Consider the following 26,307-nt stretch of genomic DNA (forward strand, 5'->3'; position numbering starts at 1 on the left):
TCTCTCAAACTTTCTATTATGGGGATTATGGTTAGAACCAAAAAAGTTCACTGCCCTAAGAAAATAGTCCTGACCAAAAATATTGTGACAGACCCTAACCAGTGGGGTACAGGAGTCTGGTAGAAGGCAAATATACTGGTCACTGGGTGAGTAGTTTTCTCTTCCCTGAGTGACCAGAGCAGGGGCTGCATTAGAGTAATCAGGAACTTGCTAGAACCAATTAAGGCAGACAGGCTGATTAGAACACCTGCAGCCAATCAAGGCAGGCTAATCAGGACACCTGGGTTTAAAAAGGAGCTCTCTCCAGTCTGGCAGGGAGGAGCCAGAGGAGAGAAAGTGCATGTGAGGAGCTGGGAGCAAGAGGCACAAGGAGCTGAGAGCGAGAGGGTGTGCTGCTGGAGGACTAAGGAGTACAAGTGTTATCAGACAGCAGGAGGAAGGTCCTGTGGTGAGGATAAAGAAGGTGTTTGGAGAAGGCCTTGAGGAAGTAGCCCAGGGAGTTGTAGCTGTCATGCAGCTGTTACAAGAGGCACTATAGACAGCTGCAATCCACAGGGCCCTGGGCTGGAACCCGGAGTAGAGGGGTGCCCGGGTTCCCCCCAAACCTCCCAACTCCTGATCAGACACAGGAGGAGTTGATCCAGACTGTGGGGAAGATCACTGAGGTGAGCAAATCTGCCAATAAGCGCAGGACCCACCAAGGTAGAGGAGGAACTTTGTCACAATATCCATAGTATCTATTAACACAAACACACCCATAGGTATATATATAAATGTGCATACACATCTATGTATATAATAGCATTTAAAAGTCTCCTAAAAGTCATCTAACTGGCCAAAAGCAGCATTCAAATATTTAGAAACTAGCGTTAGGTGCCAAAGTACTCGGATTCCATATTTGGTATTTGGCAGCAAAGTTTTTGGAGTGTTGTTATAGCAATTGCTCCCAGATAGTCTTGCATTTCTGAGGTTGTCGTTTTGTTTCCTGGCACCCCTTTGCCTTTCAGCAGATCTCATGGAACCTTTTGGAGGCTGTTATTCAGGAACGAACGTCTGGTTTCCGCCTCACCAGCAAGCTGTGGTTTCATTTCATCATTTCCATTTCAGCTGCCTCCTGCCAGTTGAGGTCCTACACCATTATTATCAATCACATAATAGGGTTCCTCTACAGTGTATGTCTGTCGGTTTTATACTATGGCCATTTTGTTTGGTCAGTGATTTATATTTTAACCAGAGTGACTCATGGTGGGTTGTTTTTTTTTTATAAAAATACCTTGGCCTATTTATCTTGCCTCAGGATATTCATTTATATTCATCCAAAGAGATGGAAAGAAGCATAAATTGGATGTTGGCTTGAGGAACACGGAGTAGCCCTACTGAGCCATCAGATACATGGGGTGAAAATTCCTTCATGACGCTATAGGTGATGGCCTGGAAGCATAAGTAAAATTACATTCCAATTAGCAGTATATGCCACTTTATACCTCCAGAGTGCCCCGGTCACCCCCACGCTGCTGGGAAGTAACTAAATGAGGTGTGAGGCAGGTAACTATCACCCCTGAAAGATAGGTAAATGCACAGTTACCAACTTTCACGCAGTAAATAAGCACCCCGACTTTCACAGTAAGCCAAAAATCAAGCTAATCCCATTTCAAAACAAGCCAGTCCCTAAGAACCTCAACACTCTATGGGACTGGATCCCCCCGGCATGCAGTCTGGGACTGTGGTGGGCCCAGTGTGCACCTCTGACTCTCTCCCTCACTTGTCCCTGTTTGCCCCCCCCCTTTGCCCGCTTCTTGCTGGGAGCTGATCAAAAAGAAGCAGCTACAAGCCAAACAAGCAACAATTTACAAGCTAAAAACTAGCCAACAAGCAACTCACAAATCAATTAAGCCAAAAATAAGCCCGATTTCTACATTTTTTTTTGTGGGTTTGGCACGTCTGGGTGAGTGTGGAGGAATCACGTAACCATTATGTAAGCCTGAATAGAGTCCATTTAATGACTTTGCCACCGTCCCAGTTAGATTTTAAAGCTGAAATCTAACCAACTACACTTGCCAGTTTGGTAAGTATTATAGCCAATACTGGGTAACACGTACCAAGTCCAGGGAGCCCTATCTTACTAATTTTAGTGCAAGGTCCTTAGACAGTATTTCTCACATCAGGACACTTGGTTATTCATAACCAATCAGCAGTTTATTAATTCATCAAAAACCATGTAAGTACATTACTAACTACAACAAACGTTCTAGAGTCGTACTGAACTGGAAACAAGTGCTAAGAAACCAAACTTTCTCAGGGGTGGGAGGTCAGGATTCAGGGCCCACAGCAGGACCAATCTCCAGGCAGCATCAGCAGTACAGGTGGCCTGCAGCAGGCAGCCCAGTTGGCCATGCCTCCTGATTGGCTGCAGGGGCCAGCAACAGCAGTTTGGTGGATGCTCAGGGCTCATGCCCTCCACTATGCCTGCTGCCCCTGCCCGGTACCCCGCCTCGCCTCCTATCATGCTCACTCCTGTTCCTGACCTTCAGTCTGACCTTTCGTGCTGACTACCAATGTCAAGCACTAGGCTTGACACCTGCTCTGGCCACTAGACTAGACTGTCCTGGTCCCAGTTGGCTGACATCAGTCCAAGACCCCCAGGAGCTAAGGATCATCCTACACCTTTCCTCCTTCTGCTCCAAGTGCAAAACACATTTCTGCCTCCTGGCCTTCTGTAACACACGGACACAGGTATATTTTAAAAACAAACAAGACACTCCGTTGCACATGCTTCTCCCTCTGTGGAGAGGATGAGAGAACAAACCACACGTGACAGATGTCAGTCACCTTGCTTACAGCACTAATAGAAGGGAGTCAGATACCATGGTGACAAGCATGTACATTAAGCTCTATGGAATAAAAGTGTGAAGGAGGTAAGTGATGTACATACCTATTATCCCTGGGTGGCAGGTACTTGGAGTGTGATGTAGACATCATCATCCCTAGTTTGCAGGTGAGAAATGTTATTTCATAATGTCACATTATTTCACATGCTCAAGGTGACACAGTGAATCAGCCAGGTTCAGAACACAGGAGATCCAACTCCCATTCAAATTCTCCATCCACTAGAGCATGCTGCCTGCGAGACAAAGTGAATGGTAGTCTTTCCACTGACTTCAGTGGGCATTGGGTCAAGCCCTAAAAATCATGAGTTATTAATGGCTATGAAATGATTATCATAGAATCACAGGACTGGAAGGGACATTGGGAGGTCATCTAGTCCAGTTGCCTGCACTCATGGTAGGACTAAGTATTATCTAGACCAACCCTGACAGGCGTTTGTCTAACCTGCTCTTAAAAATCCCCAATGATGGAGATACCACGGCCCCCCTGGGCAATTTATTCCAGTGCTTAACCAACCTGACAGTTAGGAAATTTTTCCTAATGTCCAAACTAAACTGCGGTTGCTGCAATTTAGGCCCATTGCTTCTTGTCCTATCCTGAGAGTTTAAGAAAAACAATTTTTCTCCCTCCTCCTTGTAACAACCTTTTATGTACTTGAGGTTATGTCCTCTCTTAGTCTTCTCTTCTCCAGACTAAACAAACCAATTTTTTCAACCTTCCCTCATAGGTCATGTTTTCTGGACCTTTAATCATTTTTGTTACTCTCCTCTGGATTTTCTCCAATTTGTCCACATCTTTCCTGAAATGTGGCACCCAGAACTGGACACAATACTCCAGTTGAGGCCTAATTAGCCTGGGGTACAGCGGAATAATTATGTCTTGCTTATAATACTCCTGCTAATACATCCCAGAATGATGTTTGCTTTTTTTGCAACAGTGTTACACTGCTGACTCATATTTAGCTTGTGATCCACTATGACCCCCAGAGCCCTTTCAGCAGTGCTCCTTCCTAGGCAGTCATTTCCCATTTTGTATGTGTGGAACTGATTTTTCCTTCCTAAGTAGAGTACTTTGCATTTGTCCTTACTGAATTTCATACTATTTATTTCAGACCGTTTCTCCAGTTTGTCCAGATCATTTTGAATTTTAATACTTGCAAGCCCTCCCAGTTCGGTATTGTTCACAAACTTTACTTTCTCTCTCTCTCTGTCGTTATCTAAATCATTGATAAATACATTGAACAGAACTGGATCCAGAACTGACCCCAGTGGGGCACCACTCGATATGCCCTTATATTGAAAAAAAATAATCAAGGAAACATTATCTATCAGTCTACAAGGACCTTGTGACACCCTGTACCCCATGTTCACCATTTTTGTACATTTATGATATATTTTGCATAAAGTATGCCTTGTGAGGTATCATTTGAAAACTCATAATCTGATGAACATAACTGTCCTGTTTAAAAGTGTGTAACAACATTGCGTGTAAAGCTATGAGATTTTACTATATGTTTGTTACTGAAATATGTCGCAGTTCCGTGTAATGCCCCTAGACTAGCTCCTCAGAGACAGCAAAGAACTGACCACAGGTGTTAGAAAACTATTAACTGCTGAAGCAACCATTTGCCAGCAGGGGAAACTGTAAACAAAGACATTTGCAATTCACCTGAAAGATGTTTTGAATCTCATGTTCACAGGGAACTGTTTTGCCTACACCCCAGTGGGCAGGGGGTAATCCTCAAAGAGAGGAGAGACAGTGACGTCCTCATCACCTCTCCTCCCTATCTCTACTCACGGCAGCAAGATTGCTTGAAAGACAAATGGCGCATCATTGAACTGGGTGAGAGTGTTCCTGGTCTGCAGGTTTTTGCAGCCAGTACAGCTTGCTGTAAGTTTTTGGGTGAGAGAAACCTATTTGCTTTAAATTTATTAGCTGTGGTAAATTTAGGAATTAGCTTGCATGTTTATCTTTTTATTTCTTTTGTAACCAATTCTGAATTTTATGCTTTATCACTTGTAAATCACTTAAAATTTATCTATCTTTCTCTAGTTAATAAACTTGTTTTACTGTTTTATCTAAACCAGCGTGTTTGACTGAAGTGTTTGACTCAGGTCAAAAAGGCTGATGTATTAATTACCCTTTGCTGGAATGACAGACTAAAATTATGAGTTTGTACCATCCAGTGGGCTACTGAACCGTACAAAAGCACATTTCTGGGGGGCAAGGCTGGGATTGTTGGATGTGCGGGTGTCACCCTGTATCTATTCATGGATGGCTGGGCATAGCATTCATGTACTCAGCTGGGAGTGACTCTGCAGGCTTGGTGTTCACTAACAAAGCAATGTTAAAGGCTTTCCAGGGTGGAAAGCCAAGGGGACAGCAATGCACCCTGGGAAATGTCACAGACCTTCTATTTCACAAAGAGAGATGGAGGATAAAAACCTCTTGAGGGCTGGGTGGGAGAGGGGAAATCTTTCCTTACAATCAGCAAACAACTGGTCTTTCGCTTACAGGTCTGAGGCTATAAGCAACTAATGGCTCATTTCTTACCATTCGTCTCAGCCACATCAGGCAAAAGCCTGGAGTTTTTTGATAAGTAAAACCTTGAGACAAAATGGCTGCTGAAATGAGTGTAAATTGTTTCATTTTGTGTGTGTGAACAAAGAGCCAGACCCAGCCTCTGCCAGAGAATGCGAGAGCTGAGAGAAGAGCTCTATACCTTATGAACCAGGCGAAGCAACTGCAAGAGCGAGGCTGTTATTTATTGCATAGTCTACACAAAGTTTGCAAAGAGAGGGGCAGGTTACCTGGAACTGGACATTTAATCATCATAAATACCCAGTTGGAGAGTAGGAACTCTGAAGGCGGGAACTCTTCTTGTATCATGAGAGGGTAGCCATTGGTGGAAAGATTACAAAATACAGCTGTAGGCTCAGTGCAGTACGTAAATAACTTAGGCACAACTGACTTCATGAGATAGAATGTGACACAAGGGTCATGCATCCAAGGGTAGAAGTGGGGCTCCTGGTGGAGAAAGAACCTCACTAACTTTTCTTGCAGAAAAAATTCCTCTTTCAAGCTTCTTAATATCTGAACAGGACAGTAGGCAGATTCTGCTAAAATACCCTCTTTTCTTCCCAATACACCAGGGTCTCCCTTGTAGAAGAGATTTTAAAGTTAAATCATTTGCACTGTAGAACCACAGTGTTGCCACTCATGGTGGATTTTTCCAGCAGTCGTTGTAGTCTTTCCTGTGTACAGTCTGATGAGGAACATTGCTTGAGGAGCAGTTTGGCACATCAGCTTGGAACAATATGCTATGTATCTAATTATCATCTGGATTTCCACACACTTGCATGCCCTTCGCTTTCTGTTACAGTACAGTTCTCTGAGGGTGGCATGTACTTTTAAGATCAAAGTGAGGATTTTCAAAAAAAGGATCGTGTCCAAAGCAAAAGGGGGAAAGAAGCTAAAGGAAAAGCATCTTATTTCCTCTTCCTTATCTAATTCTGAGATGTGCAGCTTCAAACACAATTTCCTGAGCTCAGAATCAACCTATCAGAAAACTCTTTGCAGAAACCTAACATCTATTAGGGCCTAAATCAAAGATCACAGACATCAGTGCAAAGACGCCCATTGACTGCTATGGGCTTGGTATCAGGTCCTCACAAATACGGTATTTTATCTATTATCCCACAGCAGGTGTCAGTTTATAAGTGAGAAGGCAGTGCTTGTGGAAGATGTCAGATTAGCAGCCCTGGAAAATGGAGACCGCCCCCCGCCCGCCAAGCCAACTTGCCCATATGCCTCAATCCTGCCCTGGGGTCACAGGATCTTTCTTCTTCCATGCAAGGGTCTTGACTTCTCTGTCTAGGCTACAAGTAAGGATGCCATTTTTGTGGCAGTTGCCTTGATTTTGTGATGTGACCCCTGCTCTCTAGGACATGAACTAAGATACACAGGTCATTTCAAAGCCATCAGATGGCAATGACTTCTGGTCACCATCAATGGAGGCTTGATTTGAGCCAGCTACTTAGCAGAATCGTTCTACCACCCAGTTGCCAAAGGACTGTTCTGTGGGATAACAGACTGCAAAATGTGACTGAGTGCTAAAATTAGCTAATTAAGTCTTCAAATAGGAGCAGTTTCTGCAAATGAGAAGATTAATAATTCCTTATTAACATCACATGATAACACTTACCTCTCTAGCTAGCTATCTGATTGGCTGCCACCTCAGGCAAGTAGGTATTGGAATACATCTTTTTCACCTACAGTCAATTGGGAGTGCAAAAATTGCACCTGCAAAACAGGAGGCTGGGATGATACGTCTTTAAAAATGAAATCTGCCATGTTAGTTTAGGTTCTGATTGTAAGCGGGAATACAGAAAAGTGTGCACATCCTTTAGGATGTGCCTGATTTTGGCTCTCAAATCCCCAAGTGCACGTGCATGCATGCGGGGCGGGGGGATGAGGGGCTGCCATACACCAGTATGAGAATCTGGCCCTTAAATTCAACCTCTGTAGCAGTGAAGTCACAGGATGCCACAGGAACTCAGCCAGCTATCTACCCCCTTCATTATCTAGGATGTAAGCCCTCAGCACCTCCAAAAAAAACCCTCTCAAATACATGTTTTTTGTATTGAGCTAAGTCACTAAGTTCAGGCAGTTTTGGACTGTGGGAGAGGGGCCCTGCCAGTTGTCCCAATGCTTTTATAACAGGGGATCTGGCGTGCATGCCCCTGCTCACCACAGGGAGGGAGGCAATCCTTCAGTTAAGCCAGCCTCAGGTCATAACCAATACCTTCAACTCCACCCAAAGACCAAGAAGCTGCCAGTGCAGATCCCAGAACACTGGCCTCATATGCTCTCAATGCTCAGTAAGCGAGCAGCTGTGTTCTGTGCCAGCTGCAGTCTGAGAGTGGTTTAAAGATATACACCAATGTGAATCACGTTGCAATCCTCTAGTTGTTGCTATTCGCTTTAGAAGCAAAGCGAATCATGAGTTTCTGCCAGGGAGAGGCTGCTTCTATATCGCACTTTGAACCTTTTCCACCAAATAGCCCCTAACTCCTTCAGACAGATAAACACCATGAGCCAAACCCTGCCCTTTGGAGGCTGACGGGATGGGGAGGGAGACCAGGAAAACAGATGTAGCACCTGCCGATGAATTCCATCTGGTCAGGGCAAATGCAGGCCTCGGGGCACTGGAGAGAACAAGCCAAGCAGCAGCACTTAAGCCTGGAACAGATAACATGGTCTACACTCAGTCCTGGGCCTCTGCTAGGTACCCATCAGGGGGCAGGGCCCTGGCCCCACCTGCAGTTCAGCTGGCTACACCTTTGGGGTGAGGAGAGAAGCACAATGGAGTGACTCAGCTGGGCAAATGATCCAAGGACGTACCAAGGGATACGGTGGATTCTCTGTCCCTTGAAGTCTTTAAATAGAGACTGGACATTCTTCTAAAATGATACACTATAGCTGGCTCAGACAGAAGTCAGGGAGTGACGTTTTGTGGCCTGTGTTAGACAGGAGGTCGGACTAGAAGATCACAGTGCTTCCTTCTGGCCTTAAAATAAAATCTAGGAATCTAGAAAAATGGTGACCCTCTCCAGCGAGGATAAACTTGATACATTTTCTCTACACAAAAGAATAAATGGACACAAATCAGACGTCAAGAATTATAACTTTCAAAAACCAGTCAGAGAACACGTCAATCTCCTTGGTCACTCAGTTACAGACCTCAAAGTCGCAATACTCCAACAAAAAAACTTCAAAAACAGACTCCAATGAGAAACGGCAGAATTGGAATTAATTTGCAAACTGGACACCATTAAATTAGGCTTGAATAAAGACTGGGAGTGGATGGGTCATTACACAAAGTAAAACCTATTTCCCTATGCCTATTTTTTTCTCCTCTATTGTTACTCATACCTTCTTGTCAGCTGTTGGAAATGGGCCATCCTGATTATCACTACAAAAGGTTTTTTTCCTCCTGCTGATAATAACCCACCTTAATTGATTACTCTCATTACAGTTAGTATGGCAACGCCCATTTTTTCATGTCCTCTGTGTATATCTCTCTTCCTCCTGTATTTTCCGCTGCATGCAGCCGATGAAGTGGGTTCTAGCCCAAGGAAGCTTATGCTCAAATAACTGTTAGTCTCTAAGGTGCCACAAGGATTCCCATTTTTAGAAAACAGATACTTCATCCTAGCTCTCACCTGCCATGTACACCACAAAGCGGTTGCCACGACTTAGGCTAGTTGACCAACAAATGGTAGAGAGAAACTCCAACACATAAGCATCTTACTTCAGGCCATTGCAAACCAGATGTCTATCCCTTTTATATACAAAAGCGCCTGCTATATCTGTTGCAAAGGTGTTAGTGGTACACTCAGCAGTGACTGAGTGTTGCAATCAGGAACTGCCAGAGTTGCAATTGCTAGCAGTGTATCATGTGGATGTAAATCAGGATTGAAGACTTTAATCATGATTAAAGATCAACATTACCAGAGAGATACTGCATTAGCAGGCAGAAATTACTGCTTTAGCCTGTCAGAGATTGATTATGGTTGTAAGTTTTATTAGAATTGCTGGCTCACCTACAGCAGGAGATCAGACGGGATAAACATACCATGCACTGCGATTCATACTCACCTTTGACTATATTAGAGATTGGCACGAGCAGAAAGATTTGGATTTTGGACACTCCAATCATCAGGAAATTCTGATCCAAGCCTAACTCAGCGCTGTATGATCTAATGCACATGTAAATGCTGGTGGCATTTTGAATCATGACAGAAAAGGAGCTATTCCCATGTTGAACTAAAGTTCTACTGGAAGGTGCTGGGCACAGAAAATGTTACTCTAACATGGCCAATTCCTGCCTATTCCTCTACCCGAGCAAGATGAACAGTCAGGAAATTATTTCATGCTTGCTCCTCATTTTATTGGCTTTTCCGTGAGCATGCCTGCAGAGAGTCTCTTGTTCCCCAAAGAGTTTGGGAAAGACCATCTTGGAGGCAAATACCAACATTTATATCCAAATAAAGAGATCTGTGTATCCACTCTTTCTTGTTTAACGAGGAGAAGTATTACTGGTTGCTCCTAGAGGGGAAGAAATAATCCAAACAATTGCAAATGGCACTGAAATCCGCAACTGAGTGGCATTTGGGGAATGCAGTTTATTCTTTCCCCATGTTTAATTTTAAAATGTATGATTAATACACATGCTGAATAACAGTTGGTGTTGATTTAGCAGGTTCTTTAGCTGCATCGTTGTTCCCTGAACCACAAGGAATTTGACTAGTGAAACATTAATTCTTAGTCAACAGAAATAGCTGGCAACTCTCATTTCGTTGTTCATTTGTTTACACTGGCTTTGCTGGCAAACGAATGCGATGGATGAGCTGTTTAAATGTGGCACTTGGAACACCAGCCACCAAAATCCTGCAATAGAAGTATCTGGCACTTCAGATGGAAACCACAGGTCTCCACACATTGATAGCAGGATGTAAGAGGATTTCTTCTGTCTTTCCAAAATAGATAAAGTGACCTAAAGGAGGAGGAAGACAGGCCAACAGGCATCATGGAAAGAACGTGGACTCTCATCGTCAGAGGGGCTCAACACCCAGCAACCCAGTCAACGTCAAGAGGAGCTGGGGGGCACTTCTGAACATCAAGCCGCTTACGTGGGTGCTCACATTTGCTAAAGTGGTTTTGCCCAGGTTGAGATACCTCAAAGGGGCCTGGTTTTCAGGAAGTGCTGAGTTCCCACCCTCTGAAAGCCACACCCCATAAGGAGTTTCAAGTTGGGCGCACACACACAAAACACATGAGTCATTTTGGAAAATTTAAGCCTAGAGCCAACTATAATTTGGGGTCAAGTATCAGAGGGGTAGCCATGTTAGTCTGGATCTGTAAAAGCAGGAAAGAATCCTGTGGCACCTTATAGACTAACAGACATTTTGGAGCATGAGCTTTCGTGGGTGAATACCCACTTCGTCGGATGCATGACATGCAGGATTCTTTGCTATAATTTGGGCATACTGGTGGTCCCATGTAAGCAGTGTGAAAATACCTAGGTCTTAAATACAGGCACCCAGTTTTGAAAGTACTCAGCCAAGAGTTTTAAAGGGCACCTTTAAATACCTAAACTCTCCTTTTCAACTGGCAACAGTGAACACATAATCGTGCTATCATTCGCCTTTCAAACCAGTCCCTTATTGCCAGCTCTCACAGGAATGTCAATCTATGTTCTCTGAATCTCTGAATTCAGTCCCTTCCTGTAGGGTGAAGAAAACCAGCGGCCACAGAGTGGAAATATCAATGTTTTATATACCTGCAAATATCTCAGAAGAATCACAGCTAGGAATTCTGGAGTCATGAGCAGCATCCCTGAGCTCTGATCCACCACTGTACTCCTATGGCTGGTCTCTTGTGACCACGGAGTCACCCTTTGCTATTTCTAACAAGTCTCTGGCCCCCAGCAGTCATCTCTAACTAAAGCAGTATATGGTATGATTTGGGAAAAACATGCCATCCCTTTGGCTTTAGGGCAATCAGGGCATAAATCCAGCCAGAGACTCATCATTCACCACAGGACAGCCTTAAATTAAACAGAAAAGAAACTGAATCTAAATATGTTAAGGCTGTGATGACAAAAGCTGGGGAATCCAAGGTTAAATCAGAACCTCTCATTAACTCACAAGTATAAGAAGCCACTGAGCCATATTGCAGCAGAGTGAAGGAATGGCAGAACATGAGAACAGCAGTGGGGGAGGCCTGAAAGCCACTCCACCAACTCTATGTCATGTGAGGCCACACTGTAAGGGAGAATGTGTGCCTCCAAAGAGACTAGACTGACAATTCCCCCTGGTTATCTGAAGATCTGGGGGCCACGGGAAGGACTTTTCATCTGATGGGTTTTCACACATGTGAATATCTTAATAATTAGAGCAATCCTCCCAGACTGAGACAGCAAAGCCCAACATTAACATGGGGAAAGTGTGAACAAAGCCACTCACACATAGAAATGACTGAGCATTTAGATGCAAAGCCTCATATCTTGATCTAGTCATTAGACCCCCTCCCCATTGTACTCTGTAAACTTTCTGCTCAAACCGCAGGCTGCCCCAGCTCATTCGCACACATCGACTGTTATCACCTGGGGTGTGGGCATCTTCACAACATGACATATGGGAGCACTGGGCATAGCTGGACAACAAGTCCCAGAAAGCAGCAGGACAATCAGCAGTGTGGTCTGGTTTATTCTCTAGAATAGCAGAGCACTAGCTCTGCTTTGGTTAAGGTTGAGAGTCATTTTCTGTTTGGATGCGGGCTATTATAAATGCTCTAAAATTCACATGCTGACGAGGATGGTCTTGAAATGTGCTGTGCCTCATGGTGGTGCCAGATCATGTCAGGGGTCTGATTTGGTGCCATTTGAAGAAGGGGCTCTTAAGATACAGACCTCCCCCACCCCTCCCAACCCAGCCTTTTACAAAATCATCATCTCTTTTATTGATTGATTGATTTTTTTGCATACACCTAAAGCACAAACTGTGGCTCCGACCCTCCCCAAACTGATCTCAGTTGTTTGGGTTTTATCTCAGCTAGTGCCCAGCCCCTTTCTGGTTGATTGAAAAGGTGACTAAGGGTAAGGTGTGTAAGTCTGGGTTGACATGTGCCAAAGTGAAAGGCATAAAAGAACAGGATGTGCGCACACAGCAAGATTAGGGCTCTGTTGAAGCAAGAGTGTCCAGGCAGTCTGTTGTCACAGTATCCGGGTGGCTCAAGGTGACATACGATAAGAGCGATAGTTTAAAATCCACACACAGACTCAGATTTTCCTTTAGCAGTATTGTCAAGGAAATTAACATTAACTTCAATACAGATCAGGAGAAAAACTCTAGTAAGCAATTAGGATAATGTCATCCTCTTTCCTGAACAATAGGACAGTGCGATCAAAGGAAAGCAAGTGCCTCGTGACTTAGTACATAGACACCCACCCCCTGCCAACATGAGCTGCTCTGAACATGTTCAGAGTCTTATAACTTTTTGGTGCAAACCAAAGGAATGTGGAGGGGCACGGAGGGAGAATGTGTTGGGGTGCTGGAGCTGTACAGGGGTGTGGCTTTTGGGAGGGGAAGAGAGAGGGGGCTTTGGACTGTGGCGAGCGGAGGGGGATAAATAAGGCTGAGTGGTAGGGAAGGATAGGAGAGCAGTGGGAGGAATGAGGGGGACATAGTAGAAGGAGTTGGGGGATAGGGGCAGGGGAAATGGAGGAGGCCTGTACCATAAATTATTCGTATCCTGGTTTTCAGAGATTTACGGTCAGTGACTCTGGAAGAGCGTTAGGCACCACTGGGCAACCTTAACTCTGTGTTAATGAAGTTTTGGGGCATTGCATAGGTTCTCAGACCACCCTCATCGTTGTAATATCCGAGTGACTTCCTGAAGTGCACTAAGTGACGTCTGTAACATCTGGTGAATCATCGTATTATCCTAGGCAGTCCTCATTTTTCCAGCCTTGGCAGGGAGTGAAACTTTTCACCATGAAACCTAAAGCCAGATAAAAATTCAGCCAAGTTTCATCTTTCATACCCAACCCAAAATAACCTGGCCCATGTTATGCATTTGGGTGGAAACCAGGTAAAACTTAATAGTTCTGACCAAAAGCCAGGCTGTTTTGCTTTCAGTTTTTCTCTGAGTCCCAGGCTCTGAAACTCAAAGAGAACCCTCGGGGGTGTGAACCCACCTGAAGATCAAAGGTAATGTTCATGGGAATGGAACCAGCCATGTACAAATGACAGGCAACAGCAGGACCTGGAAACTCGACACCCATCAGCTTCTATGGAAGGGAAACAAACTCTCTCTCTGACAGAACCTCTCATGTGACTCACACTTGGAGCTCCTCAGATGGAAGGCACTCGGGAAGATCAAAGATTTACACCAGAGTAAGGAAGAGCAGAATTTGCCTCACAGTCCCTCTCATAACAGAAAGCCACAACACTGCCTTCTCCAAGACAGCACCTTTAGTGAGATGGAATGACCGTACAGCGTTCTGCATAGATTGGCTTTAAGAGAATGGCACCTGTCCTCTTGCTAGACCACAGGGATAAGAGGCGCTCACTTACCATTTCTTCCCAGCGATTTCATGCTGCTGCACCGTGTAGCCAAAGTACGCTTCTTTAGAGCCTGGTATGATTCGGGGCCTTTTGGTGTCAATATTGAAGGTGTCACAGAATCCTGAGGTAGGAAAAAAAAAAAAGATCTAATCAGTTCAGGTCCAGGCAGGGAGGAGGAGATCTTCCCCTAGCGACACTGACCCCCAGTGTAAAGCACCCTGAAATCCAACACACAGAATTAATAATATATACAATTCAGGCATGTTACTCCTTACACTGTTTGAAAGGAAAAATCTCATTCTTGGGTATATCCATTGTGGTCCTTTGCCTTCTGTTTCTTCTTATGAGTGAAGAAACCAGCCAGGAAAAGTGCTTCCAGGTTTTTAGTCTTATGATACCACCTGTGCAGCGCACAACTAAGAACTCATTTTTTCAGCTGTCCACCTTGCCTCTATTTTAGGGCTTCCCCAGACTCTCAGCTGGCTGCTGTGGGGACTTGCCATGGGTGTGCTAGGCTGTTGAGCCACAGGGCAGGGAGCACTGGATATTGGGAGTGAGGTGATATTGGGACTGAGATTTAACCCCCAGATATTGCACTTCATTTATCCATCTGCTGAGAGTTATTTCTGCCTGAAATGGTCCTGTTCTGCCACCCCATCCCCCGCCCCAGCAGGAATGTTCTGTAGCCCAATAATTATTACATGGGATTCCCCTGCCCTTCCCCATTATAGGGGATCTGCTCCTTCTATTCTCCTACAGCTTACTGGGACCATCAGCATCTCCCTGATCACACATCCGGGAAGGACCCAGCGCAGCTCGCAGAGTCTGATCCTGGGAGATTCTGAGCACACTAGCTCCCTCCTGAAGTTAGCAAAAGAGGAGGGTGCTTTGCATTGCCAGAGCTTCTACAGCTCAGCTCCCCTGTTACCAGTAAACCCCCTGGATGCAGAAGGGCAAAGGCAAGGGCTGAGCCTTTGTTAGGAACAAGGGCCCAAGTTCAAGCCTGGACCCTGGCTCCCCAGCACTGTGCTGTGTCAATAGACTGCTGGACGACCTGGATCTGAACTATTTTTAAAACCCGTTGTTTAGGGTGTAGAGGTCACAGCTGCAGAAGTCTGAAGGAAGACGCCTGTTTCTGCTCTACAGCCCATCTGGGGCCTGCACAAAAATTTAACCCGTCTGGGTGCTGAAATCATTGTAAGGAATTCCTTAGCTGCAGAGGCAGCCTCTAAACAAAAATAGGAGCGAGATAATCACATTTTTACCCTAGGCAATGCAAGAGCAAATCACCTTGGAAAATCAGAGCTGACAGGACAGGGATTAGGAACAACAAAAGAAAGATCTTTGAACATCCTCCTTGCACCTCTCAACCACCTCCCTCTGAACGCTGGGTCACTATTCTGACAGATTGGATTCCTATCCGGGGGCATATATGGCCCTCATGATAACGTCTGAATGCCACAAAGTCATTATCCTCACAACACCCCTGTCAAGTAGAGAAGTACTAGCCCCATTTCACAGCTGGAGAACAGAGACGGGATGGATTAAATGAGTTGCCCAAGGCCATATAAATAGTTTGTGGCTGAGCCAGGCCCTGAGCTGTCATCTCCTGAATCCCAAACCAGCGCTCTCTCCCCAGACAATCCTTCCAGCAGGTTTAGTGATGGTTTGATGCTCTGCCAGGAGAGGCAGCTCGATCGGCTGAATTCAGTCTTGCTCTGGGAGAGAGGCTGTTGTAGCTCCAGGGGGAAAGGAAGCCAATGTTTAGCGAGCTCTCCAGCTGAGTAGGGAGCAGTCTTTATGGACTCTAAAGCGGGATCTCTCCCAGGTGCAAGGATGCTCTGACATGGAGACTGGAAGCGCTGAAAAATGTGATCTTTAAGGCTCAGACATATGTTTAAAAAGCCTGTCTATGAAATATACGCTTAAACCTGCATTAAATCTGCTGTCTTCACTAAGAGGCCCCCTTCTGCAGTACAGCTGGTCCAGAATCCAAACCCTTCTGCTGTGACCATCAGCAAAGTAGGGGAAGTTCAGGACCAGATCAGATCTCCATGCCCAGCTCGGCTTTGCACCTCAGACCAGTCTCAGCTTAAAGTGCATTTTTGCTTATAGCAGGGTAGGCAACCTATGGCACATGTGCCGCACGCAAGCTGATTTTCAGTGGCACTCACACTTATAGACTTATAGAAAGAGACCTTCTAAAAATGTTCACATGTATTACTGGCATGCAAAACCTTAAATTAGAATGAATAAATGAAGACTCAGCACAGCACTTCTGAAAGGTTGCCTGCTCCTGGCTTATAGCATTAACTGTGCCTTTAGGTACAGCTCTGAGCAAGGGAAGGTGTGAAAAATGCATCACTCCAGAGGACACTGTGCTTCAGAGACCCCCCCGGAGGCTCAGATCCCTCCCTTCTTTCACCTTGCTCTGGGGAAGAATTAGGGTGCTGGTATTGCTGATGGCCTGAACTAGTCCTTGAAGTGGCTCAGACACTGGGAGATAACTAAGGCTCTAGCCCTTCCCTGCCCCTCCCATCCTACATCCCAGTCACCTGAGCAGGGAGAGGTGGTAAGCAGGTGCACAAAGCCTTTTTTCTCCTTTGCTCCAAGAGCCAAGTAGTCAACCCAGGTGTAAGATAATTTCTTCCTCCCCCTTATTCCCCTGCATAAGCATTTGGTCCAAGTTCCCATCTAATTCAGTGTTAACATCGCAAAGAACTGCTATGATACAAACCCAGTGGGACGTCTGCAGAGTAACGATCTCAACCAAAAAGAATAAAAATGGTTAGCTTGCAATGATAACAGAATTCACCATCAGAACTTTGACTGTCTAAGAAAGGCAAGGTCAAAATATGGCAGCACATCCATTTTTGTATGGGTGGTATTTTGTGGTCACTAAAATAAACCAAAACACTAAATTCTGTGTGTGCTATAGGGGTTTCTTTAGGGACATATTTTGTTGCTGCATATGAGCTCAAAAGAGAGTTGGAATGTAAATAGAAAGGAAACAGACTGCCAATAGGATGGGAGAAGATTTCTCTCTCATACAGTGTCCAGACTATGAAAAGGAATGATGAAATACATCTTCATCTAGTTCAAGAATTGTAATTGCTCTAAATGAAATGAAGGAGTCTGGTTTTTATTTGCACTGTATTATGGTATCCACAGTGTTTTCTTCAGTATAGAAAGCATGAATAATATATTTCTGGCTCACACGGCTAACCTAAGGGGCATTTCATATCATCCAGAAATTTGGGACGAGACACAGATATAAATGTAAATAGCTATTTCTTTGCTGTGTAAATCCATAACGGAGTATGCAAAGATTTATAAAAATGGAAGGTAAATCTAATTCCTGACATTTCCTGACTCTCTTGTAGCTGAGTGCATCCATTATTATTTTCCCCTGGGAATCTAAAGTCTATTTTTAAAAAAAAAATCTTGGTTTTATCAATTGTAAAGACATATCATCAGTAGCAGTGTTTAACTACAACAAAGTGTGGGTTGGTTTTTTTTGAATAAGATAAATGCTTAACTGGCAGACGGACTTTCTGATCATAGTCTGTTGTTCCCAAGAAGCTTCCTTAAGAGCTCTAAGCCAGCGTGCATTTCCCAGGGACATACCCACAGAGGAGGTGCTACGGGGAAAACATTAACAACCATGCATAACATGTGACAGAATCAGATCAAATCCTTCCTCTCCTCTCCCTCTTCACTTTTGTGTTCTGCAGGCGGGCAGACCAGAAGGGCGATGATATTTGCCAAAAGAATAAAAGAAATACGAGCCAAGTTTGAAATTGGTTCTATAGGTTTCGCCTGTGCCTCTCTCTCAGGAGGCTGGAACGTCAAGGATCAACTGCTTATGCTGAGTATACCAACATCATTGGTGCACAGGGTCACCAGTGTTTGAAGTTGAAGCCCCACCTTTACATGGGTCTCTGAAACCTGATTGGATAATACTGCAAGAGCAGTTTCTTGTCTCCAACAAATCTCAAACAATGAACAGGTTGGTTATTAGTGGCAATGTCACCTTATTAACTAATTTGAGTTCCTCTCCCTGAGAAGATTCAGATTAATCTGTCTATGTCCCTGGAGATAGGGCAATGACTTTGGAGGGACATCAGCTCTCTTTTGAGTTTTGGCTAGTAGTACTCTCTGTGTTTCTCGAGGTTTTGGAGAAACTTTGGGCCACCACGTGTGCTCCAGATTTACATTTTGCCTGGGGAAGGCAAGGGAGAAGGGGCTAGACCACAGTTAATGCAGGTTGGCAACACCACCCATTAGGACGGCAAGCTGCTTGTCTCTTTCAAAGCTCCACCTATGCTCATGAAACTTGACTGACACTCTAACCGGCCCTTTAGAGGAAAAGATTATCTGTGCCTAGACAATTTTCTCAGTATTTTCTCAGATCCTCTTGACCCTTTGTCAGGCAGGGTATGGAGTTGGGTAAATAGACTGCATGACTGGGGAGGACTGATGACCTTCTAGTAATGGATGAAAAAGTCAAGTATCCATGCTAATGTAATTAGAGATATTTGTTGCCTACGATAATCAAATCGTAAGATGCCACTAACCTGTCTGTAGATCTTGGGAGAATTGGGCAGGGCTGCTCACAAATGGACTCATTCCTATTTCTTGTCAGGACCCAAAGTCTTGTGCTTAGCAATTGTTGTTCTTCCTAGAAAGAACTCTCATCTTGTCCTCTTATTCAATGCATATGCGAGGCTGTTAGCAGCATTAGTCTGGAGGTATGGGGTTGGGACAACTTCCAGATATGGATGACACTCAGCTTATTATTTCTCGCCCAGAAGAAACAGTTTATCTGTTGCTAAGAGTATTATACTGCACATGTTTATTCAAAGGCATATACACCCTGAGTCATGTCTGAACACAATGTCAACCTCCTACATGTCCACATACTGCTCACTTCCTGGAGGAGATTTTGTTTAAAATATAATCCTCACCATGGATCTCCTTACTTCTTCCCCCTATCCCAAGCATCTGTTATCTTTATCTGTCTGAGGCAGCATTAAAGTCCACCTGCTTACAACTTTCTTTGATACAATCCATCTATTGCTTTCTCTGTTTTCCTACCCCCCTCTCCTGCCGTGCTATCTTTACCAGGTCCCTTTTCATCCTCCCTAGGTCTTCAAACCAGCAAAGTCATGGTTCCTGGATTTTGTGAGCCACATCCCTGTGACGAGTTGGATCACAGAAACCCCTTGGGGCTGCCAACTGATGTGCTGAGACTATATCTAACCCATCTTCCCTGCCAGCTTGGGACTCCAGAACCCTGCCTGTTTGAGCCAAACACGCCTGCCTGCTACAAACCCAGACCCAGGTCTGAACAACATCGCCCAAAAGCTGAAGGTTTAACTGAAAGCAGCTTAAAAATTGTTCCTGTCTCCAACACCCAGATGCAGGGCCGGCTCTAACATTTTTGCCACCCCAAGCAAAAACAAAGAGCACCACCCCCCCCCCGCCCTCCGAGCGTCGCGTCTCCCAAGTCCCTCGAGCGTCGCGTCGCCCCGCCCCCCAAGCGTCGCGTCGCCCCGCCCCCCAAGCGTCGCGTCGCCCCGCCCCAGCCAAGCGCCATGCTGCCCAAGTCCCCACCCCCACAGCACGGCACCACTCCTCCCAAGCCCCGCCTCCCTCCAGCGCCACCCGGTTGAACCAAAACAAAAACAAAAACAAAAACAAACTCCGAGTGCCGCTCCGTCCCAAGGTGCTGCTCCAAGCACGTGCTTGATAGGCTGGTGTCTAGAGCTGGCCCTGCCCAGATGCCCAGTTCCCAGTGGGGTCCAAACCTCAAATAAATCTGTTTTACCTTGTATAAAGCTTATACAGGGTAAACTCATAAATTGTACACCCTCTATAACACTGATAGAGAGATATGCACAGCTGCCCCCCCACCAGGTATTAATTACTATTCTAGGTTAATTAATAAGTAAAAAGTGATTTTATTAAATACAAAAAGTAGAATTTAAGCAGTTCCAAGTAGGAACAGACAGAACAAAGTGAATTACCAAAAAAAATAAATAAATAAAACACGCAAGTCTAAACCTAATACAGTAAGAAAACTGATTACAGATAAAATCTCACCCTTAGATGTTTCAATAAGCTTCTATAACAGACTGGACACCTTCCTAGTCTGGGCACAATCTTTTCCCCTGGTACAGCCCCTTGTTCCAGCTCAGGTGGTAGCTAGGGAATTTCTCATGGTTGCAGCCCCCATTGTTCTGTTCCACCCCCTTATATAGCTTTGCACAAGGCAGGAATCCTTTGTCCCTCTCTGGGTGCCCACCCCTCCTTCTAAATGGAAAAACACAAGGTTAAAGATGGATTCCAGTTCAAGTGACATGATCACATGTTACTGTAAGACTCCAAGCCTTCATTCCTCCCAGCCTGACTCACAGGAAGGCCTACAAACAAACAGAACTATCCACAGTAAATTGTCCTGGCTGATGACAGCCATCAAGATTCCAAAGCACCATTAATGGCCCACACTTTGCATAACTACAATAGGACCTCAGAGTAATATTTCATATTTCTAGTTTTAGATACAAGAGTGATACATTTATACAAATAAGATGAACACACTCAGTAGATTATAAGCTTTGTAATGATACCTTACAAGAGACCTTTTGCATGAAGCATATTCCAGTTACATTATGTTCACACTCATTAGTATATTTGCATAAAATCATATAGAGTGCAACATCACAATCACACACGTTGACTTCCATTCTAATGCTGTCATTTTGAAATGTGTTCCTTTGTGGAACGCTTTATTGTTAAAAGACGTCTCGCATCAAATACCTGTAGGTGCTGTAGGCTCCCCAACACCCCGCATCTCTTTACATTAGATGCATATGATCAGAGAACTGAATAGGAAAAGAATGCCTCGGGGGGACAATCAAAAGAAGTGAACATTACTCCAGTGAGGTATCTAGGATACCACAGCATTTCTGTCCCCTTTAGGGCAGAAAATAGCAGCAGTGTCTCATATTCTATGTTGTGGTAATGGTTGGTAAATGACCACTTTAAAGGTGACCACTTGGCAACAGCATGTTCTGGGGGACCAGGCTTTTTTATGGAAAACAAGGGCTCATCAAGAGGTTGAAACTGGAGTTTCTCTGATGAAAATGCAGGATGGAAAAGTGTTTTTGCAGGTAAGAATGTTAGGCGTCAATCTGCTTCTTTGTAACCATAGTAACTGATCTGCAACACTGACTCCATGAGCAGAGAAACCCTTGAGTCTAGCCAAAGAAAACTGAGGTAAGACTCTTTAAAACCTGCTAGAAGAAATTCTAGACAGCACAGAAGATGAGACATGGAGATTGTATCCAAAATTTTGTGGCTAGACTGATCTTTTTTAATGCTAAAAACAATATCCAGTTTAACGAAAAACTGCTGCAACTTATCCAATACCTGCTGGGAGGATTCTGGGCAACGTTACCAACAGTAATATAATGAAAAGGTATCATGGAGAAAAAAAGAGACAGAATATATAGCACAGCAGGCCTGACTCTGATCCATTTACACTGGTGTAACTTCACTTTCTTCAGTGCAGAGTGCAGTTATTCCTGATTCACAGAGATGTAAATAAGAGAAGAATCGGCTCCTGTATGTAGAACTGAAAACTCTGTCAAAAAGTAACAGAAGCAAGGATTGAGATTTTCAAAGCTGCCTGGGGTATTTTAATGGCAATGGGGCAACCAAATCTCCTTGGCTGCTTTAAGAGTCTCAGTTAATGGCTCGTTTTCCTTTTGCTGGCTTATATCAGTGTAAATCCGTTGGCTTCAGTGGGAGTTACTGAAGATTGACACCTGTGTTAGATTGTGGAGAATCAGGCCCAATATTAACAGATGAGGTTTAAATGAGAACTGGTTGGAAAATGGAGTTGTTCACCACAGGAAAATTTCAGCTTTTCTTCTAAACACCAAAACTCAAGAATTTTCAGCCAAAAACATTTTAATTTTTTTCATGAAAACTCGAAATTGTAAACTGATAAACAGTTTAGATGGAAAAGTTTCAGCCATCCCTAGTTTCAAACACGCAAAATAGCAAAATCCACCTCCATGTACGTGTGTGTCAGTAACTAAACTGCGTTCTCAAGAAGATTAGTTACCTAGGTTACTGTATTTTTGTAGTCAACGGAGGAAGTGCTAGATGGGATGTAACACAGTTGAGCTCCCTTCTGCCTTTGCATAGTTTGGATGCGTGAGTTCAACAGAGTTTCTCTAGTTTTATACCAGAGAAACTTACGTAGATAAAGGTCTCAGTGTACAGAGCTGGGAGTTTTGTCTTTTGAAGACTGCAATGCTGGGCCCTTGGTTTTCTATTTTTCTCAATTTTATTTTTTTATAACATAGGAAGAGTGCAGCACCATCCTTCCTTGCTTTAGGACTTAATCATACAATTGTATCTGCAGATATGGACCTTTAACCTTGCAGATCATTGGGGACAAAATCCGTTCCCGGCTATCCACCTGTGGGAGAATGTTCTTACACAGTTGCTTTGTTATTCCAAAGAACAGCTAAAGACAAAATCCTCAGCACTTAAGGTAAGTCAGTAAAACAATTAAACACCCACAGCTGGCTCGCGTCAGTTGACTCAGGCTCACAGAGCTCAAGCTGTTTAACTGCAATGTAGACATTTGGCCTCGGGCTGGAGCCCAGGCTCTGGGATCCCATGAGGGAAAGAGGTCCCAAAGTCCAGGCGCCAGCCTGAGCCCAAAAAGCTACACAGCAAATTTTAACATGTGCAAGCGCAAGTCAGCTGACCTGGTCCCGCCGCAGGTCTTTTATTCCAGTGTAGACATACCCATACAGACCTAATATATGGCCCTAGCCTGGTCCCAATCACCACTTGTATATCTTCTCTGAGAAATGTGGCAGTAGAAAGGTAATCCACTGGGACTATTCATAAAAGGCAGTTTAGAAAAAAATAGCATTAATGCTTCATTACGCAGTAAAGTGTATAAATCAAACCTATTAGGGAGAAGTGTAAAATGGGCAATTTGACACACATGTGCAAACTGTAAAAAACGTGCTCTGGCTTGGCTGCCTCCCTGATCAAATAAATGGGCAGGATCCAGCCAGCCCCCCAAAAGACTGGGAAAAATTTTTATCAGGGAGACCGACTTGGAAACTGATGCAATTTGGTTACATTTTACTACTACTGCTGGGGAAAAAAACCCTCACATTGCAAATGATCTCTTGGAAAATCCTGTGTGAGACACATTGCCAGCCCCATGCATTCACAAATCATGAGTCAGCCTCCCCAGAATCTTAAGATTAAAATAATGAATGTGGGGTTCTTTTTATTTGTGTTCTGATGTTTGAGCTTTTAAGGGTCACATTTTCAAGCTTTCCTCCATACCCATGAAGGCTCAAAAATTACTTTTGTTTAAAACATGAAAGCTGAGGTTCTCACGTAATCCCTAGACTCCAGGATCTGGAGGTTAAGAAAAGCCTAAAATATTGGAAAGCTCCTGGTAAATATCCACGAGACTTGGGACCACTGATGAAACTTGCAAGACCTGCTGTGTGTGACATGAACACTAAGCCACGCTCATCCCCTGAAGTATGAGCTTCTGCTTCTGTAATTAGTCTTAAAAATCAAACTATATTCAGGGCCAGGATGTCAGAAGGCCAGAGAGGTGGCATGGGCTTCTGTAGTTTCACCTCACCCTTAAGACAAGAGTTGCAGCAGGGTCTGCAACGGAGGGACTTTTTCCTAAGTTCAGGGTGGACCCAGCATGAGGGAGAATCTTCATACGAGTCAAGTGACAGACAAAGCAATACACCGAGTGGCCAGGCTGTCCTTAAAGCATGGATATTATTACACTAAACATAGAGGGCAAGTCGGAGATGTCCCTAAGGGGAATCGCAAGTGTGTGGAGCCCTTTCCCCTGAATGTCACACCTGCTGTCTGGATTTTCCTGGGGTAGGAGATCCCTGGTGCTGTAGAGCAGACATGGCCAGCTTGGTTTGAAGGTCATGCCAGGGAGTGCTAGCAGGGGAGTGGCTGTGGTCACAACATGTTGCAGTTTGGTGCTCCCAGGCTTCTGCAATGGCCCCTTGGAAGCACGTGCAAGTCTATGTAAGTTAGACCAGCCTGAGGCCACTAACTTACTCCCCTGGGCAAGCTGGCCCTCTGGGTGAGCCCAAAGATAGCATAACACACCTCCCCTCTCTGGCCCTACACCACGCACTGCTCAGCCAGAGCCCAGGCTTTGCATGAAAGGTGGCTCTCTCTGCCTCTCCCAGGCTCTGAGAAGACCTGGTTTTTGCCCTTGTTACACTAGGATTTGTAATCGTTTTCTCAACAGTTGTCAAAGACTATCTGAAGCAAGATGGCCACCACAACAGCTCTAGCCAATACCTAGATGTAGCATTGAAATACCTTTTCCTCAGTGCCCACCCACTGTCCTTTGGCCAGCTCCAGCCACAGGAGAGTTCTGGCCCTCCAACCAGACCAATGCTTCCAGGGCCACAGAATCCTTTACCAAAACCCAACAGAAGGATAAAAACAGCCAAACCTTCAGCTGGCAGCCACCTCAGAACAGCCAAGCCCCTGCTGCTCTAGACTGTGCTCCTGTCTAACCACAGGCTTCTGTGCTGCAATCAACCCTACAGCTCAGGGGTTGGCACACTCCTCTCTTTGCTAAGGGATTCAGGCAGGCTACAGCTCCTCAGAACCCACCTCCAGACAGGCTTCCAGCTCACCCCAGGAGAAAGAAACCAGCCTGCTTCCAAGCTACTGCCCAGTGAGTGGAAACACCACACCTCCTCCCCTTTGAGGGCTCCTCCTTTTAACAGCTCTTTATTTGGGGTAGGAGAAAGAAAGAAATGCACTAGCTCTCCTCCCAGCTGTGCTTTATCTCTGATTAGGTCTGGCCCAAGCCACTGGGTTACCTCTCAGGCCCATAATAACTTTTTAATAAACTGTGGGGGGTAAACACCCCACCACACAATCACATCTAGCACATCTGTAGCCAAAACATGTTCTTGATGATCCATTGAAGTTAGGAAACCAGAAAAAGTCCTTGTGTTTGTTAATTGCCTTGACAGTAGTTGGTGAATGGGGTTGAAGGACGAAATTATAATGAGTATTTTGATTAGCTGTTAACTGTGCCATATATAATTGGTACCCTAGAACATCCTTACCAAAAATGAAAGAGAGCCCAAGATGGTGTCTGGTCTTTGTCAGAGCATGACAGTCTTGGCAGGATCTCAGAGAAAAAGAGATTGTATAAAATCTGTTTTACTGTAAAGTGGTGCTAGGTTGGAGCAATATCCAGTACCAAATTAAACACAGTGAGGAGTTAATTCTTTTCTATTATGCCTTGGAAAGCCTTTTCCATGTTCTAGCCCCATATCCTGACCATGTTCGAAAACAATCACAGGAATACTTACTAGAGGACCGTATGCTATCTCCTTGTTTCACCATCACAGGAGATAATACTATTTTATCTTTATCCAGCCCCTTTCACCTCAAAGGCCTTCCAAGTCCCACACCACTGAACTGCACTTACTTCTGGGGTGAATGACAGTTCCCAAGCAGCAGAGAGCGTGCTACCCAGCAGAGGAAATATTGAATCAGGGTCACTGGGTTCAACTTCTTGCTCATGTGAAAAGTGCTAGGGAGAGATTTAGGGTAGGACTTCATGTCAGAATACTGACTAATGTATGCTGCCTAGCATATAGACATAGTCTACCAATAATACAGATTATCCCCACCATATATATATATATTAGTATGAGTAGCGGGGTGAGCACCTGCTCCAGCCTGGAAGGGGTTGGAAAAGCCCTGCAGAGGGCTGCGGCTGGGCAAGGTAAAACCCTGGCTGATTGGGTAAGTGGCTGCAGCTGGGGCCACGCCCCAAACTGAGCAACTGGGCCTTATAAGGCAGCCAGGGAAGCCAGAGGGAGCTGTCTCTCTCTGACTTGAGAGGGAGATAGGCTTGGCTGCTGGAGAACTCGCCCAGGGGACCTAGAGTGAGGCAGGGCTGGGAAGCCCAAGGCCAGCAAATCCCCAGGTTGCAGGGCCTGGTCCTAGGTCCACTTAGCTATTGGGCTTGCAGAGGGGCAGCCTGAGGGTGGGTAAAGGCAGCCAGTCCAAACCCCTTGTTGCCTGTGATGATTGGCTGATAGACTGCAGTCCGCTCCAGGCCGTGGGGGCTAGATGGTGACTGGCAGTAGCCACGACTGAGGGGATAGGAGGTGGGGGTTCCCCTGGGTGGGGTGACCCTGAGACTGAGGGGTACTGCTGGGGGGAG

The 26,307-nt window shown here is 44.9% G+C and overlaps 1 protein-coding gene across 5 annotated transcripts in view; it reads right to left on the reverse strand.

Moving 5' to 3' along the window:
- ITGA11 (integrin subunit alpha 11) overlaps window positions 1-26,307 on the reverse strand; it is a 192,204-nt gene that overhangs the window by 120,583 nt on the left and 45,314 nt on the right. For all 5 annotated transcript variants that reach the window (XM_050967522.1, XM_050967520.1, XM_050967524.1 and 2 more), the window contains exon 2: window positions 14,028-14,139. In XM_050967522.1, coding sequence (XP_050823479.1) covers window positions 14,028-14,139 — 112 coding nt within the window. The remainder of the gene's footprint in view (window positions 1-14,027; window positions 14,140-26,307) is intronic.

This window comes from Gopherus flavomarginatus, chromosome 9 (genome assembly GCF_025201925.1).
Source record: "Gopherus flavomarginatus isolate rGopFla2 chromosome 9, rGopFla2.mat.asm, whole genome shotgun sequence".
Classification (NCBI taxonomy): domain Eukaryota; kingdom Metazoa; phylum Chordata; order Testudines; family Testudinidae; genus Gopherus; species Gopherus flavomarginatus.